The sequence below is a fragment of the Corylus avellana genome, chromosome ca3 (genome assembly GCF_901000735.1).
Source record: "Corylus avellana chromosome ca3, CavTom2PMs-1.0".
Taxonomy (NCBI): Eukaryota; Viridiplantae; Streptophyta; class Magnoliopsida; order Fagales; family Betulaceae; genus Corylus; species Corylus avellana.
The window spans coordinates 16892169-16908032 of record NC_081543.1 but is presented as its reverse complement, the minus strand read 5'-3'; the positions used below and the strand labels follow the sequence as shown (position 1 = coordinate 16908032).

Below are 15864 nucleotides of genomic sequence, written 5' to 3'. Positions count from 1 at the left end.
AGAGAGAGAGAGAGAAAATAGAGAAAAGGGAGAGCTGGCCGGAGAAAAGAAGAGAGAGAAAGAGAAAATTGAGAAAAGAAGAGAGGTGCTGTGCAGATCGAAAAAATTTTCTTTGCTCCATTAATGGTGCAAAGAAAAATTTTCGTTTCTCTGCACCACTCGAGTGGTGCAGAAAAACGAATTTCTCTACACCACTCGAGTGGTGTAGAGAAACGAATTTCTCTTCACGGCAGCTCCATCACGCAAGAGGGAGCTGCCGTGCAGAGAACTTCCTAAAAAAAAAATAATTTAAATTAATAAATTTTTTAATTGAAAAAAAAAAATCCAGAAAAAATTTAAAAAAAAAAGAATTTTTTTTTAATTAATTTTTTAAAATTTACTGACGTGTCAATTTTGACACGTCAATAAATTTATGACGTGTTATATTTTAACATGTTAGAAAATTTTCTAACATGCCAAAATTGACACATCAGAAAATTCTTGACGTGCTAAACAGTAACACGTCAGGAAAAAAAATTTCCTGACTCCTATGCGTCTGACATTCAACACACGTCAGAAACGCCATGTCAGAAAACTCCAGTGAGGAAAAAATTGTTTTTTTGTAGTGCTGATCCGATGGTAGCCCTTTCTTTTTTGGCGGATCCATTCATTTATTGATATTCACTAGATCCATTCATTTAAGAAATTTTAATCCAGCCTATACGTTGCCCCCTTTGTGACTCAACCACAAAAGTTGCAACCTATTTGATCTCATATTCAACAAACTACTTCTAATCCTATACTTAATGTGGTGGTTCGCTCTAATACCAAATGATACAAACTTTTGGTAAAACTAATTAGTTGTTATTCAATGATTATAATCATTGAAAAACAATGCGTAAGGAAAATGTGCTCAAAAATTTAGATACACATAGTTAAGATTGTACTTAAACCATATAGCATGTTTAGGATCATATCCTAAAGTATCACATTTCAAATAGTTTTCGAACACAAACACGAAATTTGAGTGACAATTCAGATTTTTGTTCAGTTTTTGTTATGTTTCGTTTCCTTTTAAGGGTTGATTTATATTTTTAATTTTTTATAACTGTGAATTTGAATTGTAACCTTTATAAATGCATTATCAACTATTTTCAGTAAAACTAGATTTTTTTTTCTTTAATTATCCCTATTGTTCTTGTAGATCAAGTTTTTCAAGGAAGAAGACGTGCTATTCTTTTCTAAGACCTTCCATTGTTCCAACAATTCCTTTTTTTCTTTTATTACCTGAGATGACACTAATTAAGTCAAAAAAAAAAAAAAAAAAATTATGTCATTCTAAAAATATACTATTGTCACAAGACATGAAACCTCAACTTTTTTTTTTTTTTTTTTTTCTTTGCATATGGTTCTAAAATCTCAACCATATAAGAGTACACTTGTAACCAACTCGTTTTGTTTGTTTTGTTCGGGTAAAATCTTTCATACTTTAATTAAAAATCAAGAAGAAATATGTTGTACTCCAAGTATAATATTTTGAATAATGACTAGATACTCCATCCGAACTTGCTCCAAAGATTGGTGAAGAGCAGTTTTCGTTAAACAATAAGCTGTCTCATTGGCTTCTCTATTAATATGCCCTACAAACCATGCCTGAAAACAATTCAACATAATTTTTACGTTCATCAACCAGTTGGCCGTACATACTCCAACAACAACTATCGTGTCGCAATTCATACACAATTTCCAATGTATCACCTTCTACGATGATATGGTGGGCACTTGAAAGCAATTCTTTTATAAGTAACATTAAAATCATAGTTAAGAAGAAATATTCTGGTTGGTGAACATCGTTCTTGCACATATGATTCAAGGACATAAAGTATCTAGGGAGAAAATAAATAAGTAAAATGAACAGGGACAAAAGACTTAAAGAAAAAAAGAAAAAAAAAAAAACGTAGTTAAAATCCCTCAAATATGCATAATTAGAACAGGCTGATCAGCCTTTATGATTCCAGGACATATTGGCATAATAAAATGTGGACACCTGCAAAATTCTGGTGTTTATTGACTAATTTTTTCAGAAAGTATTCGCAATATTCTTTGGGACAAGAAAAGGAGAATTCCAAATTTTATCCAAAGCCTATAGTACAATACTATTCATGAAAATTTAATCCTGAATAATCAAAAGTACAACTATCATATAATTGAATGACATGTCAATAAAATTCAGCCCCATGTCATTCAAAATCAGCCACTGGGTCAGAACCTGTCAAAAAAATAATAACAAAATCAAAGAAGTCCCTCTTGTGTCCCTCTTGAGTCCCTCCAAGAATAACGTGACTAGTAAAATCATCATTTGATCAGAATTCAATAATGATTAATCACAAACTCAATTGTAATTTTAATAACCACATCATTCTTAAAAAGACTCGAAAAGGATTTGTTGCACTACTCCTAATTTTCAGTTGAATGATAGTCGAGAGTTTACTAAATAGAATTACTCTCTAATCCTGCTTCTGGGCGGGCATGCGTCGCCAAATTCCTGCCAAGACACTACCAAATATTGAGTGACAGACACTGGAGACTGCACATGGTACGGCTGTCAATGGATTTCCAAAATGCTGACTAGCAAGAACTACTCCAAGCACTGAGTTCTGAAACACAAACAGACAGAAAAGAGACAGGCAGATAAGAGACACTGAACTTTGTGAAGACAAAATACTAAGATTAGTGCTCAACCAGTTCACTCGAAATTTTTTTAACATTGGCCATCAAACCATTCTAAAATATGATTCTATCCTTATTCATTCAGAATGAATCGAATAGTTGACTAAAAGTCTTCACTTGGATGATAGGAGACTCTTTATCTCTCAAGAGTATCGAACCTCCAAATATGCTCAAGACCAAATTGCATTCTTCTTCGATAGTTTGGCCATACAGAATCTACAATCTTAAATAAAGAAGAATTAAACTTATTTTGAAAATAGAAATAAATGCAGATTTGACAACATTAAAGGAAATCAAGTAAATAATGAAGGGTTTCCTAACATCACCCAGCCATTCAGAACAACCATGTCTCAAGGTTAATTATTAACAAAATGTGTCTCTAATCCACGTCCTTGATCCCATGGCGGCCACCTTTTCCTCATTAAGGATAATGTCTCATGAATGCTGTGTGGTGGAAGTGGAAAAAGTGGAAATTTTTTAAATCTATCTCCTTTTACTAAGGGCGACACAAATTTTTTTTTGAATTAACATTACCCTTCTTAGACATCTAACCCTCACAGTTTGAAGAAAACACCTCTTTGCAATCATTTGACTTTGTCAAATCAATTCCCTTCCAACAAAGCTTGTCAAACCGGATGATAACTTGCTTTTTCATCGTATTGTAGAGACGATACCTCAACTAGTTCTTTATCTACCATGTACCCTGCACTTGCTAAGGATAAACATTTATCCTTCTCATCCAACATGGGATTCAAGATCTTCTAAGTTTACACGCAGGAATCCTTGATCAAGATCATTACGAAACGTGTGTTTAATGGAATTCAGCTAGCAAGTGATCTTGATCTCTATTCTTGGTCCTTTTTGCCAATAGCAAGTAGGATGGATTCATTAATAACTTCCTCTAATTGCTGAAGAACTTCGACTCAATCCGTGACTTTAGGAAGATATTCATCTTTTGCTTTCATGTAAAGGGCATACACACCAAAAGTGCTTGAATTCCTTTTCTTTTCTTTTTCTTTTTTTTTTGGTAGTCTCTCCCTCTCTTTTTCTCCATATATATATATATATAATCTTTTTCTCTTCAGAGAAATAAAACTATCCTACAATTACAAAAAAAAAAAAAAAAAGAAAAAAAAAAAGGGGGATACAGATCAACTTATTCCCGTAACCAAACAACTTCAAATATTATAACTAAACATGAATGGAACAAGGAAAATCCTATTCTTGCAACCAAACAAACAATATAAATAGCCAAATAGTTCTATTCATGGAACAAAACAACCACTAATCTTGTTCTGAATAATGATAGGTTTAGTATACCAACCTAGATACGCACTCTTTACTACGCACCAAATGGTATTCTTCTTCCTACAACTCACGCATGGCTCATCACTTCATGACGCCACACACAGCCACCGGCCCGGAAGATAGCCTCTTCACACAGCCAAACACGAGCACAGTCACCTCGTCCATGCACGACACACGAACCACCACATACAACGCATGCACGCATGAACACCAGTTCGCGCCGCCATGCACGATGATTGCATCGCGCACGGTCACCTCCGCATGACTGCTGCTTTGTAGGTCACCCTTCATGCTGCCATGCACAGACCACCACATCACCAAACTTGCAACACCACCAAATGGCCACCCATGTATGACTCGCCACTCATTGCAACACCCACACTCACTGTCCCACCACGAACAACCCCCGTCGCATAGCCACCACCAATGGCAAACAAATAGTGTCGCACAACGACACCACCTAATACGAACTTAGCACCACTTTTCACAAACGACACATCCCTCGCACAACACCAATTGTTCGGTTGCTTCTTTTTTCATTTTTAATTCTGAAATAAATGAGGTAATCAGATTGGCTGCTATTTATTTATTTATTTAATGGACTCAACGGAAATAGAAAGAAAAGAACAAATTAGTAAGAAAGGATCTTGCATTGATGATAGGAAGCCAAGGTTTTTATCACTCAATATTCAACAAAAATGAAGAGAAAATAAAATAAAATTAATCGTTACAGGTGTGAGATTGCTCCAGACCATATGCGATATCTGAGATGTGTCATCCTTTTTTTTTAGTAAGTAATAATTAGTCTTATTAAAAGCGTAAGGTGCCACAAAGTACACAAGGAGTATACAACAGGGATCACCTAACTAGAGAGGAAAAAGTGAACAAGAAAATCATCAAAGCTAATCGATAACAGGGACACAAAAGCTATAGTCCAAAGATACAAAGTATAAAAATAATAGGATAAAATGTCCTCCGTGGACCTCTCCAAGTCCTCAAAGCACCTATTATTCCTCTCCCTCCATAAACACCAAAAAAGGCAAGTAGGCACCATCTTTCAAACCGAAGTACTCCCCCTCCTCCCAGCAGACCACCAATTGGCAAACAACTCGAAAATCCATCTAGGCATCACCCAAGACATCCCAAAACGACCCAAAATAGTACTCCACAAAGCAGAAGCTACCTCGCAATGAAGAAGAAGATGGTCCATCATCTTCTCACTTCTCTTACACATGCAACATCTATTCATTACAATAACATGAACACTTTGTTTTGAAGTTGCCTTTGTTTTGAAGACTAACTTGGCTAAATCGGAGTTGGTTCATGTGGGTAACGTGCTCAATATGAGTGGGTTGGCTCATATTCTGGGTTGTAGGATTTCTTCCTTGCCTTTGAAATATTTGGGTCTTCTTTTGGGTGCTCCAATTAAAGGTTAAGTCTGTCTAGGATTCTATCATTAAGAAAATAGAGAGAAAATTAGCCGTTTGGAAAAGACTTTACTTGTCTAAGGGTGGTCGAGTAACATTGATTAAGAGCACTCTGTCCAACCTTCCTACCTATTTTCTCTCCCGTTTCCCTATCCCGATTAGTGTTGCTAATTGGTCAGAAAAATTGTAGAGGGATTTTTGAGGAGAGGTTTGGATGATGAGCCGAAATTCCATCTTGTTAATTAGAAGAAGGTTTTCTCTCCTATCCATGTTGGAGGGTTAGGGAACAGGAGCTTGTGTACATTCAATTAGGCACTTTTTGGTAAATGGTTGTGGAGGTTTGGTGTGGAGAGAGGCTTTTTAGCGCTGGATTGGGGATAAGGGGGTTGGTGTACTGAGGGGGTCAGTGGTGCTTATGGGGTGAGCCTTTAGAAACACATTAGGAGGGCTGGGATATCTTCTATAATTTTACTAGTGTGGAAATGGGTGATGGCTCGCATACTAGGTTCTTGCATGATATATGGTGTGGAGATCGTCCTTTGAAGGTTTCTTTACCGGAATTATTATGTCTTGCCCGGAATAGGGATGCAATGGTGGTTGACCTTGGGAGCATTAGTAATAATACAACTCATTGGGACATTAACTTCACAAGTTGGTGCATAATTGGGAGGTGGACTCCATCTCCTCTTTCTTCAATGTTTTGTATTCCGCTAGAGTGGTTCGAGAGGGTGATGATAGCCTATGTTGGATGCCCTTAAAAGGATCTTTTGATGTCAAAACTTTTTATAAGGTTCTTCTACCTAACAGTGTTTCCTCTTTCCCTTGGAAGAGCGTTTAGAGGAGTAAGGTTCTTTTGAAGTTGGCTTTCTTTATGTGGACAACTTTCCTTGGAAAAATTCTCACTTTGGATAATCTCTGTAAGCGTCACATCATAGTAATAAATTGGTATTGTATGTGTAAAAAGAGTGAGGAAACTCCAGATCATCTTTTTCTTCATTCTGATGTCACTAGAGAGCTGTGGATTATGGTTTTTCAGATGTTTGGGGTAGAGTGCGGTATACCTAAACGGGTGGTGGACCTTTTAGCGTGTTGGAATAGGGGGGTCGGCCAACATGATAGCATTATTGTTTGAAATTCAATTCCTCCGTTCTTATTTTGGTGCATTTGGGGAGAAAGGAACACTTGAAGCTTCAATGATCAAGAGAGAACAAGTGTGAATCTACTACGAACTTGTCTTGTCAAAACCTTATTTCAGTGGAGCTTTGCAACTGCTTTACCCCGTGTCTCTAGCTATGCAGATTTTTGTTCTCTTTTTTTCTTATTCTTGATTTGCTGGGTGTTTTCTTTTCTATACTTCTTATGTACTTGGATTGCACCTCTTTGCGTGTCTAATGAATTTCCTTTACCTATAAAAAAATAGTTTGTATGCTGAGCAATTCAGCTGGCAGAAGCTGGATGACTTTCTTTTGACTCCATTAGGAAGGTAGAGGCTAATTGGTTGGAGAGAGTGTTTGAGGAGGGTGAGATCTATGAGGTTGTGAAAGCCTTGAATAGTGATAAGGTCCTGACAGTTTTTCTATGGCATTCTTCCAAGCTTGCTGGGATGTTCTTAAGGATGATTTAATGAAGGTCTTCCATGATTTCCATGCTAGAGGCAAGTTTTTAAAAAAACAAACCTTAATGCCATTTTTATCATTCTTATTCTGAAAAAATCAGGGGCCCTTGATATTAAAGATTTTCGCCTCATCAGAAATGTCAATAGTGTAGAAGGTTGGGCTTGCATTTTGGGTTGCCGGATTTCCTACTTGCTTTTGAAGTATCTTGGTCTTCCGTTGAGAGCTCCTTTAAAGCCATATCTATTTGGGATGACATCAATGAGAAGATTGAGCTTTGTTTGGCTGGTTGGAAGAGGTTGTATTTGTCCAAGGGTGGTAGGATTACTTTGATCAAGAGCACCTTGTCTAATTTGCCTCCTTGTCCCTCTTTACCATCCATACCAGCGTTGCAAATCGCATTGAGCAGTTACGATGAGATTTCCTGTGGGGAAGTATTGGTGAAAAGTTCAAATTTCACTTAGTGAGTTGTTCTAAGTATTGTTCTCCAATTTTTTTTTTTTTTTGATAAGTAATATTGCATATCAAAAGCGCAGAGGGGAGAACACTGGGAAAAATAAAATAAAAAATAAAAAAAAGACCCCATGAAAGAACCCTAAAACTCAAAGAAGCCCTAAACCCGCAAAACAAACCCCTACACCCCAAAGAAGCCCTAAACCCGCAAAGAAGTCTTGCCTTTACGCTAACTAGAGCCACTGCTTCTAGCTTCAAAATTAAAGGAGCATTCCAAATTAAAGGAGTGTTCTCCAATTTCTAATGGAGAGAGTTGGGGGTGAGAAATTTAATTCTATTAAATCATGTTCTCTTGGAAAAATGGTTATGGCACTATGCTTTAGAGAGGACTTTGTGGATAGCAGTAGTGGATTGTAAATATGGTAGCTTGTGGGGTGGGTGGTGTTTTTTATTTTATTTTTTTGATTAGTAAGTTACACACGCACCCGGTGGGACTTTAACCCATCCTCACCCTCCACCTTGCTACAAAGGGAGGAAGTACCATTTGAGCTAAAGCTCATTGGTTGGGTGGTGTTCTAGTGAGGTTAATTGGCCGTATGGGGTTTGTTTATGGAAATTTATTACGAAGGGTTGGGGGGATCACTCTAGATACACTAGATTCAAGGAGGGGGATGGATCTAAGGAAAAATTTTGACATGATGTATTGTGTGCGGAGAAGCACCTTAAGGTAGCAGTTTTGGATTTATTCAGCTTAGCTCGTTTCAAAACGCTTTCATGGTACATTGTTTACACCTTTCCAATGACTCTCATCAGTAGAACATTAATTTTTCAGAGCGGCGCATGATTGGGAGGTTGATATCTTCATTACATTTTTCAAAATTGTTGTATTCTTTCAAACTAAGACGAGGCGGTTAGAACAACTTGTGTAGGGCCTTCCAAGAGAGGATTGTTTGATATTAAATCGTTCTATAATGTCCTTATTCCCCATGACAATGACCCCTCCCCTTAGAGGAGTATTTGGCAAAATAAGGTTCTCTTGAGAGTCACGTTCTTTGTTTGGTCAACCACTTTAGGGAAAATCCTCACATTAGATAACTTAAGAAAACGATATTTCATAGTGGTAGATTGGTATTGCATGTGCAAGAAGAATGAGAAATCTGTAGATTACCTCCTGCTCCATTGTGAGATTGCTTATGCCTTTTGGAGTTCTATCTTCGGCCTCTATGGTTTAAAGTGGATCATACCTAGGCGAGTAGTGAATCTCTCCACTTGCTGAAAATGGCAGCGTGGCTATTCTCAATGGGTAGTAGTGTGGAAGATGATCATGTCTTACTTTTTGTTGTGTGCCTTTGAGTTCCTTCATATTACTAGCTTCAATGATTTTCTTGATCTTTTTTCTTTTTCTAGCTTGTATACTTTCTATGTACTTGAATTACATCCTTTCACTTTTTAATAAAATTCAATTACTTATTAAAAAAATCAGGAAATAAATGGAAAATAATGGGTTTTCTAGCATTGGAATGTTGTCAACAATCACTGGATGAACAAAAAGGAACTTCTTCGGTATATGAATTGCTTACCTGCATGCCAACCTCAATAGAGATTGTCCTTGATGATGACACATCAATCCCAAGCATCCTAGAAAGTATGTAACCAAAGAAAAATCCAGATGCATGAAGCAGAGATGCAGCTAGCACCACTTGTCTACCAGACATAAGAATTGCAGAAGCACTCTGAGCAATTGCATTTCCACATAAAACAGCTACAGTTGCAACAGCAATGGGTGGCATCACAGGGGAAATAAATTTAACCAGGCCTTGGAAATACTGATTTAAAAATGCACCAGCTAGCACAGGAAGAAGCACAACCTGTATTCATGGCACCTAAATTGATACCACTGATGACAACAAAAACTTAGGATAACACTCACGCAGGAAATCACACCTGAAGTGTTGAGAGTAGTAGCCCAATTGCATCTACTGCAACATATTGCCCAGCAAGTTTGGCTGTGAGAAATGGGGTCATGAACTGCAAAGTGGAAGGAAAAGAAAAGATGAGATACTATCCATCACAGAAAGAAAATGGTGTAAGGGGGCACTGGGTTTGAATTAAATTGACGCATTACTGAAAGGTAAAATATTCCTCTACTTCAAATGTCCCGACTCAAAACCTTTTGTGTGATATGGTTGATATCAACAAAGCTGAACAGGTAAGGATTTAATTGATAGTTTATATTCTTATTTGATAGGGAGAGGACTTTTTGTTATCACAACTTTTAACTGGCCAAAAAGAAATAAAATTGACTGCACATTGTTTGAGATGGTGTTCACACTATGCTACCTCAAAAACTCTGTTTACACCCAACATTTCATTTGTATAACGAGGCATATAAAGCTCCATCCATATATCACCCACCCCACCCCAAAAAAAAAAAAAAACAGGCAAAGACAACAACGCTAATTTACTAACCACAGCTGCTAAAGTACTAGCTGCTGTCATCAACACCGAAAGTGCCACATTTCCACTGGAAAAACAAAAAAGGTCATCAGAATGTCTGGCCATGGCATACATGAGGAGGAAAAAAAAAAAAACAAAACAGAAAAATTCAATGATACAATCTTGGAGAATTTGACAAACCGTGCAATGTAAGTGACAATGTTACTTGCTGTTCCTGCAACCAAATATATATATATATATATATATATATGAGGGGCAACGAGAGTGAAATTGAAAAGTAACATTAGGACAGACTAATAAATGCATACCCCCTGGGCAGCAACCAACCAATATTAAACCAGCTGCATAATAGGGTGGCAGATTTAAAAGCTTGCTCACAAGAAACCCTGATAATGGCATCACCTGCAAAAAGTCAACCATTGTGCTTTCTTTTACAATCATATTAGGAGATAACAAACTGAAATGAACAAAATCCCAACCCCTAATTTCTACTTTAAAATAGAATACAATCTTACTAAAAGTTCTACTTTGGCCTTTGCCAAGAAGAAAATAGTATTGGAGTAAAAAGTATGGCATTGAACTTTTGAAAATATTGAAGCAGTTTAGATGGCCAGTATGCCCATAAATTTATGTGAAAGTTTGGTATTATATGCCAGTCTACTTGTGCGTAGTTGTCTGCAAAGAAATGAAAGTATTCAGCTGATACAGTTGACATAAAAGATTAAGCACCATCAGTGGTTGATTCAAGTTGTATTAGAGGAGTATTGGAGCCAAGTGGAGTCAGGACCCATTGCCCAGGCTTAGCCCAAAAAAATAAAAGAGGATTCATTGTCCAAATTCACAGGGGCAACGATTCTAACATATAAGTTCCAATTTCTTAAACTGGACTGCAAATTATGAGTGAACTTTCAGGAATAAGTTGACATCAGATGGCTTATGGAATTGAGCTAGAGCGATGGAAGTGGAAATTCGTAGAAAAGATCAATGAGACACACAAGAGAGAATTTATAGGAGCATAATTCACATAAGACGCAACATAGCTACTGAAGAAGCAAATAATGCAAATACCCTCCCTCTCTGGCTCTCTGTGTCATTGTCCAACTGGAACCCCTTTAGAGACAAGAATAAAATAAAATTAAAACTATTTTAAGAAAAATTAAAAGACCATATGTCAATTCAGCACTTCCTTCAAGTGCTTGGGAAACCCTCATTGATGAAGTACCTCCATTTGTGTCATTTTGTGATTGCTACCACAAATAACCTTATTCATAGCAAGCATGAGTAAGGACACAAGAAAGATGGGATATGGATTGATTGGTGAAACAACTATTGAAACAAAAGGACAAAATATGACAAGTGTTAAATCACCACTCCCCCATAGGCTCAAATTCTCCCTCAACAAGTGAGACCGAACATATAGAATATATAACTTAAAAGTGGGAAGAAAACTGTAGAGTAAGAGTTCGAACTCAAAATTATTTCTTAACCCACTGTCGAGTTTTGTCCCATACATAATATACTTTATGGTATTATGGTGTAATAGTTTAATCATGCAATATCTAAAATTAAAAATAAAATAAAAAAATAAAAAAAAATAAAAAGAAGTCAAAAGCCCTTCTGATATTGCATGTACATTTAGATTCTTATTCTCCTCAAGAAAAGATCATATCCTAATGCTCTAGGTGTATAGGATACTTAATTTAAAGGGAAAGAAATACGCCATGTACTTTTCAGCCATTATCAAAATACTCCTCAAGGTTTCACTTTTATCAATTTGCTAATGCTTTGTGTGCATTGGATTGTTATAAGAATATCCCCCTATCTGATTCTGTATAGAGTTCATCCATTTTGTTTTACAGAACCCTTATAAAATTACATTTATATTTTAAAAACTTACCATAAAAAGCAAAAACAAACAACACAAAACAAAACAAAACAGAAAAGAAAAAAGAGAACCCCTTTGCAAGGGGTGGGTCATGGAAGCTTTACGCAATATTCACTCCTCACCAAAGGGATGGGTCACAGCCCCTCCACCCCCTCTATGAGAGGGATGCGTCATTGAGGCCCTCCACAACCTTAACCCACCCCCTTCCAGAGGGGTCGAGGCTCCAAACCTCCACCCCTTCACAAAGGGAGCCTTCTTTTGTTCTGTTTTTCTTTTTCTTTTTTTAGCAATTCTTTTGTTTGGGATAAACATAATATTGTAACGAATCAAAAAAAGAAAAAAAAAAGAAAAAAAAAAAAGGACAAATCTATGTGGAATTGGGCTGAAGAAGTTATTTGATAATGACACAAAGCAAATGAAGCAAGTCGATGAAATTGAAACCACAAGTAGCTTTTTGATAATGGCTCAAAAAGCAAGGTGAAACTTTTGTATTTTCCCTAAATCAAAAGCATCCAAAAGAATAGATGCATATAAGGAAATATTTAAAATATATCAGAAGTAACCAGTGCATCTTTGATATGGATATGTCACCTATCTAGAAGTATCTGCATTAGATAGCCTCTCTTCAACATATGGAAAGTCTAGAACTCTTCTAATCTGCATAATGCCAATATGCCATGAAGATGCAAATTGACTAGATGGCCAACTAAGAGGGTTGAATAAAGGAGATCCCTCAAACCAAGTTTCTAGTTCCCAGAACTGGGAAAGAAAGTGGATGCCAGTTTTACTAGCGTATCAAGGTCATCTATGGAAGAAGATGGATGGATTCAACTAGTCAGAATTGTAGATGGGGCATCAAGTCTACAGTTTTACAGCCATCAAGATGAGTGCCAGTCGGCAACCACTTCCAAATCATGAACATCTACATGCTAGTTTGTCTTGGGATTACAAGTGCACTAGAAAGATTCTAGTTGATAGGATGCGGCATGTTGACAACGGTAAGGGGAGCATGAGCACCAACAATAAGCTTGGAATGATGGATAGATATTGGAAGAGTTGATTGGACTAACAATGCCTCCCATGAATGGAGTAAAAATCCATCATTCTTTTGATTTTAGAAGAAGCACCTCCCGACATTAGAGAACATAAAATTCTTATATTCCCCCATGCACATGCAGGGTAGTCGAGAAACCATTCAGAGGAAAGATGTGACTTGATCTACAACGAGGAATGAATTATAAAATTGAGTATATTTTTAAAGGATATTGACCATTTCCTTGGATGGCCTTGACTCCAAAATCTGATGAAGACACCATATACCTGTCCAGGAAACACTCCAAGGATATAAGTTCAAACTCAACCTCAAGGTTTGAATGATATTTGAGCGATTACATTGTGACATGCCAAAGCAAGAATTTCCCAAGACATTTTTTTTTTTTTTTTTGATAACGTAGGAAAACTTTACTCAGATTAATTGCACGTCGCAAACGCATACTATACAACAATCCTCACCGTTAATTAAACTCCTACGGGTAATTGACCCCACCCGCCAAAACCAGTTATTGAGTAATCCAAGAGCTTTTACCCCTGATGGGTTAAGTAGTTTATCCTCATGCCCAGGTAATCTAGGAGCTTTCCCAAGACATTTGCAACACAAAGATTCACAGATCAATCTAATGCGTAAAAGATTATAAGTATAGCCTAACACTAGGGTATAAGGGCTAGAGTATCATGCCGTACATACCTTTCTCGACCTTTTGGCTAAGATCATCTGTAGTATTTATTCTTCTCAGTTTAATATAGAATCAGGCAGTACAAACTTAAAATTGGAGAATGGGTTAGCAACAGCTTTTTGATTTGCAACAACACTTGCATTCTAATTGCCTGATTTACACAGTGTCTAAATTCTGGGATATTCAGCAATGTTATAGTTAAGCGTCTTGATATTCTCATGGGAATGTAATTGCAGAATTTGAAAGATTTTGTTTTCTATTCTTGTCTCTTATCACCTTTAGATTTAATTCTCTCTTGTTCACATAACTTATGACCTTAATCGAGCTCCTTTTCAAAGATATTGAAGATGGAATAAATTCATCCAATAACATTCGGGAACAAAAACTACTTTAAGAGGAGAGAAAAATGAATGAGAGCATAAAACTGACCGAGTACTGCAGCAAAAAGCCTGATAGTAACTGTTTGGGCATAGCCAGAGCGCCACGGAGATCGTCGAGAGTAAGCGTCATGCCCATACCAAGCATGGTCAAGGTTATGCCAACAATGGTCCACTTGGGCTGAACCCAATTGAAGGAGCTTGGCTTGATAAGCCCCAATAGGCATCCCAGTGCTACCCATATGGGAAATGCAGTCGAAACAGCTTCGCCAATGAGCTCAATCCAATCCCGGAAACTCCGAGCGCCATTGGTGCTATAGCTGTTCGATGAAACGCCGCAACGAAGTGGAGGGAATCTTGAGGCTGGCCCATCGATGACTTCTGGATGTGGAATGAAAGCTGTGGATGGGGTCCAAGTTGGTTTGTTTGGTGGGGGTGGTTGTGATTGAAAATGAGGTGATCTCAGCGCAAGTTGAACAGAAGAAGAAGCTGGTGAAGTGTAAGGTCTGGTGGAACGAAGGATGAGAAACAGTGGTGATTGAACTCTTCTCTGTGGGTACGCCCAAGCCGGGTTCGTGTTTTGCTGAAAACTGAAGCCTATTCTTCCATGATGAGAGCATGAAAGTGAAGATTGCATTTTTTTCTCTCTCTCTCTACGAGTAGTTTGCACTTTGCAGTGTACCAAGCTGCTTTGCAAACTTCAAAAGGCCATACCACTTGAGATCGAGAAATGCTACAAAGCAATCAAAAGACCACATTTTGCCCATCAAAGTCTACGCGACAATAATATTAAAATGAAAAAAAAATCAGTTCTCTCTCCCCTGTCGGTTTCCTTCCTATGAGAAGAACCCAGGCTGGTTAGCCCAACCTGGGTTGATCAGCCTTTTTATTAAAAACAAAAAAAAAAGTGAGGAAAAGATAATCACAGAGAGAGGGACGAAGAGATGAGAGAGTGAGCTTGAGGGAGAGTTACAGAGAAGGAGAGACAGAACAGAGAAGATGGACAATGAGATTCAGAGAGATTGGAGAGTGAAAGGGAGCTGTAGAGAGAAAGAGAGACGAAGGGCGGGCGGGGGTGGCGGCTCGCCGCCCCTTGGGTGGCTTCTCCTTCAAAAAAATAAATAAATAAATCGGAGCCCATCTTCTCTGAATCTCATTGTCCCTCCAAAAAATTCAATCTCTCATCTCTTCGTCCCTCTCTCTGATTCCCTAATAAAAAGGCTGATCAACCTGTCTGTTCTGTCTCTCCTTCTCTGTAACTCTCCCTCAAGCACACTCTCTCTCAATCTCTCATCTCTTCGTCCCTCTCTCTCTCTGTGATTATCTTTCCCTCACTTTTTTAAAAAAATAAAAAATAAAAAGGCTGATCAACCGAGGTTGGGTTAACCAGCATGGGTTTCTTCTCATAGAAATCCGACAGGAGAGAGAGAATTGAATTTTTTTTCATTTTAATATTATTGTCGTCTTTTGATTGCATTGCAGCATTTCTCCCTCTACACGTGAAAAATCCTAAACAATCTTTGGTTTTTTGCTTTTCTTTTTTAATAAGAGTATTGATTAGAATTACAACGTTAGTATTATTGTAGAATCATCACAAAGTAAAAATATAATTTTTAGAAGATACACTCATTTTGAAAATAATTTGAATTACCGCTAAAATACTATTGACTCGAGGTTAAAAGTGTTTTTTTTTTTAACAAAGACTAATTCTAATATTGGTAAGACCACGGTCAGTATTATAAAATAATTATGAAATAAAAATGTAATATTTAGTATTACTCATAGCACATAAAAATGTAAAATAATTAACTTACACTAAAATACTACTCATGGTGGAAGGCATGTATTAGGGACGGACAGATTAACCGATTATTGATTACCAACTTTAACCGAACCGATATT

The 15864-nt window shown here is 37.2% G+C and overlaps 1 protein-coding gene across 4 annotated transcripts; it reads right to left on the bottom strand.

Moving 5' to 3' along the window:
* Window positions 1–2198: 2198 nt before the first annotated feature.
* Window positions 2199–15327, bottom strand: LOC132173724 (probable sodium/metabolite cotransporter BASS1, chloroplastic). Of its 4 annotated transcripts, none has more exons than XM_059585309.1 (8): window positions 14015–15326; window positions 10276–10369; window positions 10148–10181; window positions 9980–10034; window positions 9455–9538; window positions 9091–9378; window positions 2471–2636; window positions 2199–2248 (listed from the first exon to the last, which is right to left on the bottom strand). In XM_059585309.1, exons 1-7 carry the CDS (start codon window positions 14597–14599, stop codon window positions 2487–2489), a joined length of 1290 nt encoding a protein of 429 aa, XP_059441292.1. In that variant the 5' UTR covers window positions 14600–15326; the 3' UTR covers window positions 2199–2248; window positions 2471–2486. The 4 variants fall into 4 exon arrangements, 3 of the variants coding, with proteins under 3 accessions (XP_059441292.1, XP_059441291.1, XP_059441290.1); XM_059585308.1 differs by having other exon boundaries at window positions 2484–2636; window positions 14015–15325; XR_009439343.1 differs by lacking the exon at window positions 2199–2248 and adding an exon at window positions 4034–4565 and having other exon boundaries at window positions 2547–2636; window positions 14015–15327.
* Between the last annotated feature and the right edge of the window lie 537 nt (window positions 15328–15864).

What these genes read in the sequence shown, in the direction of transcription:
- LOC132173724 (XM_059585309.1), bottom strand. Translation starts at nt 14,599, where the DNA reads ATGCAATCTTCACTTTCATGCTCTCATCATGGAAGAATAGGCTTCAGT. An exon ending in TACTACTCTCAACACTTCAG is followed by an intron (nt 9,379 to 9,454) that starts GTGTGATTTCCT and finishes CCATGAATACAG; the next exon opens with GTTGTGCTTCTTCCTGTGCT. An exon ending in CTATTGAGGTTGGCATGCAG is followed by an intron (nt 2,637 to 9,090) that starts GTAAGCAATTCA and finishes TTTGTGTTTCAG; the next exon opens with AACTCAGTGCTTGGAGTAGT.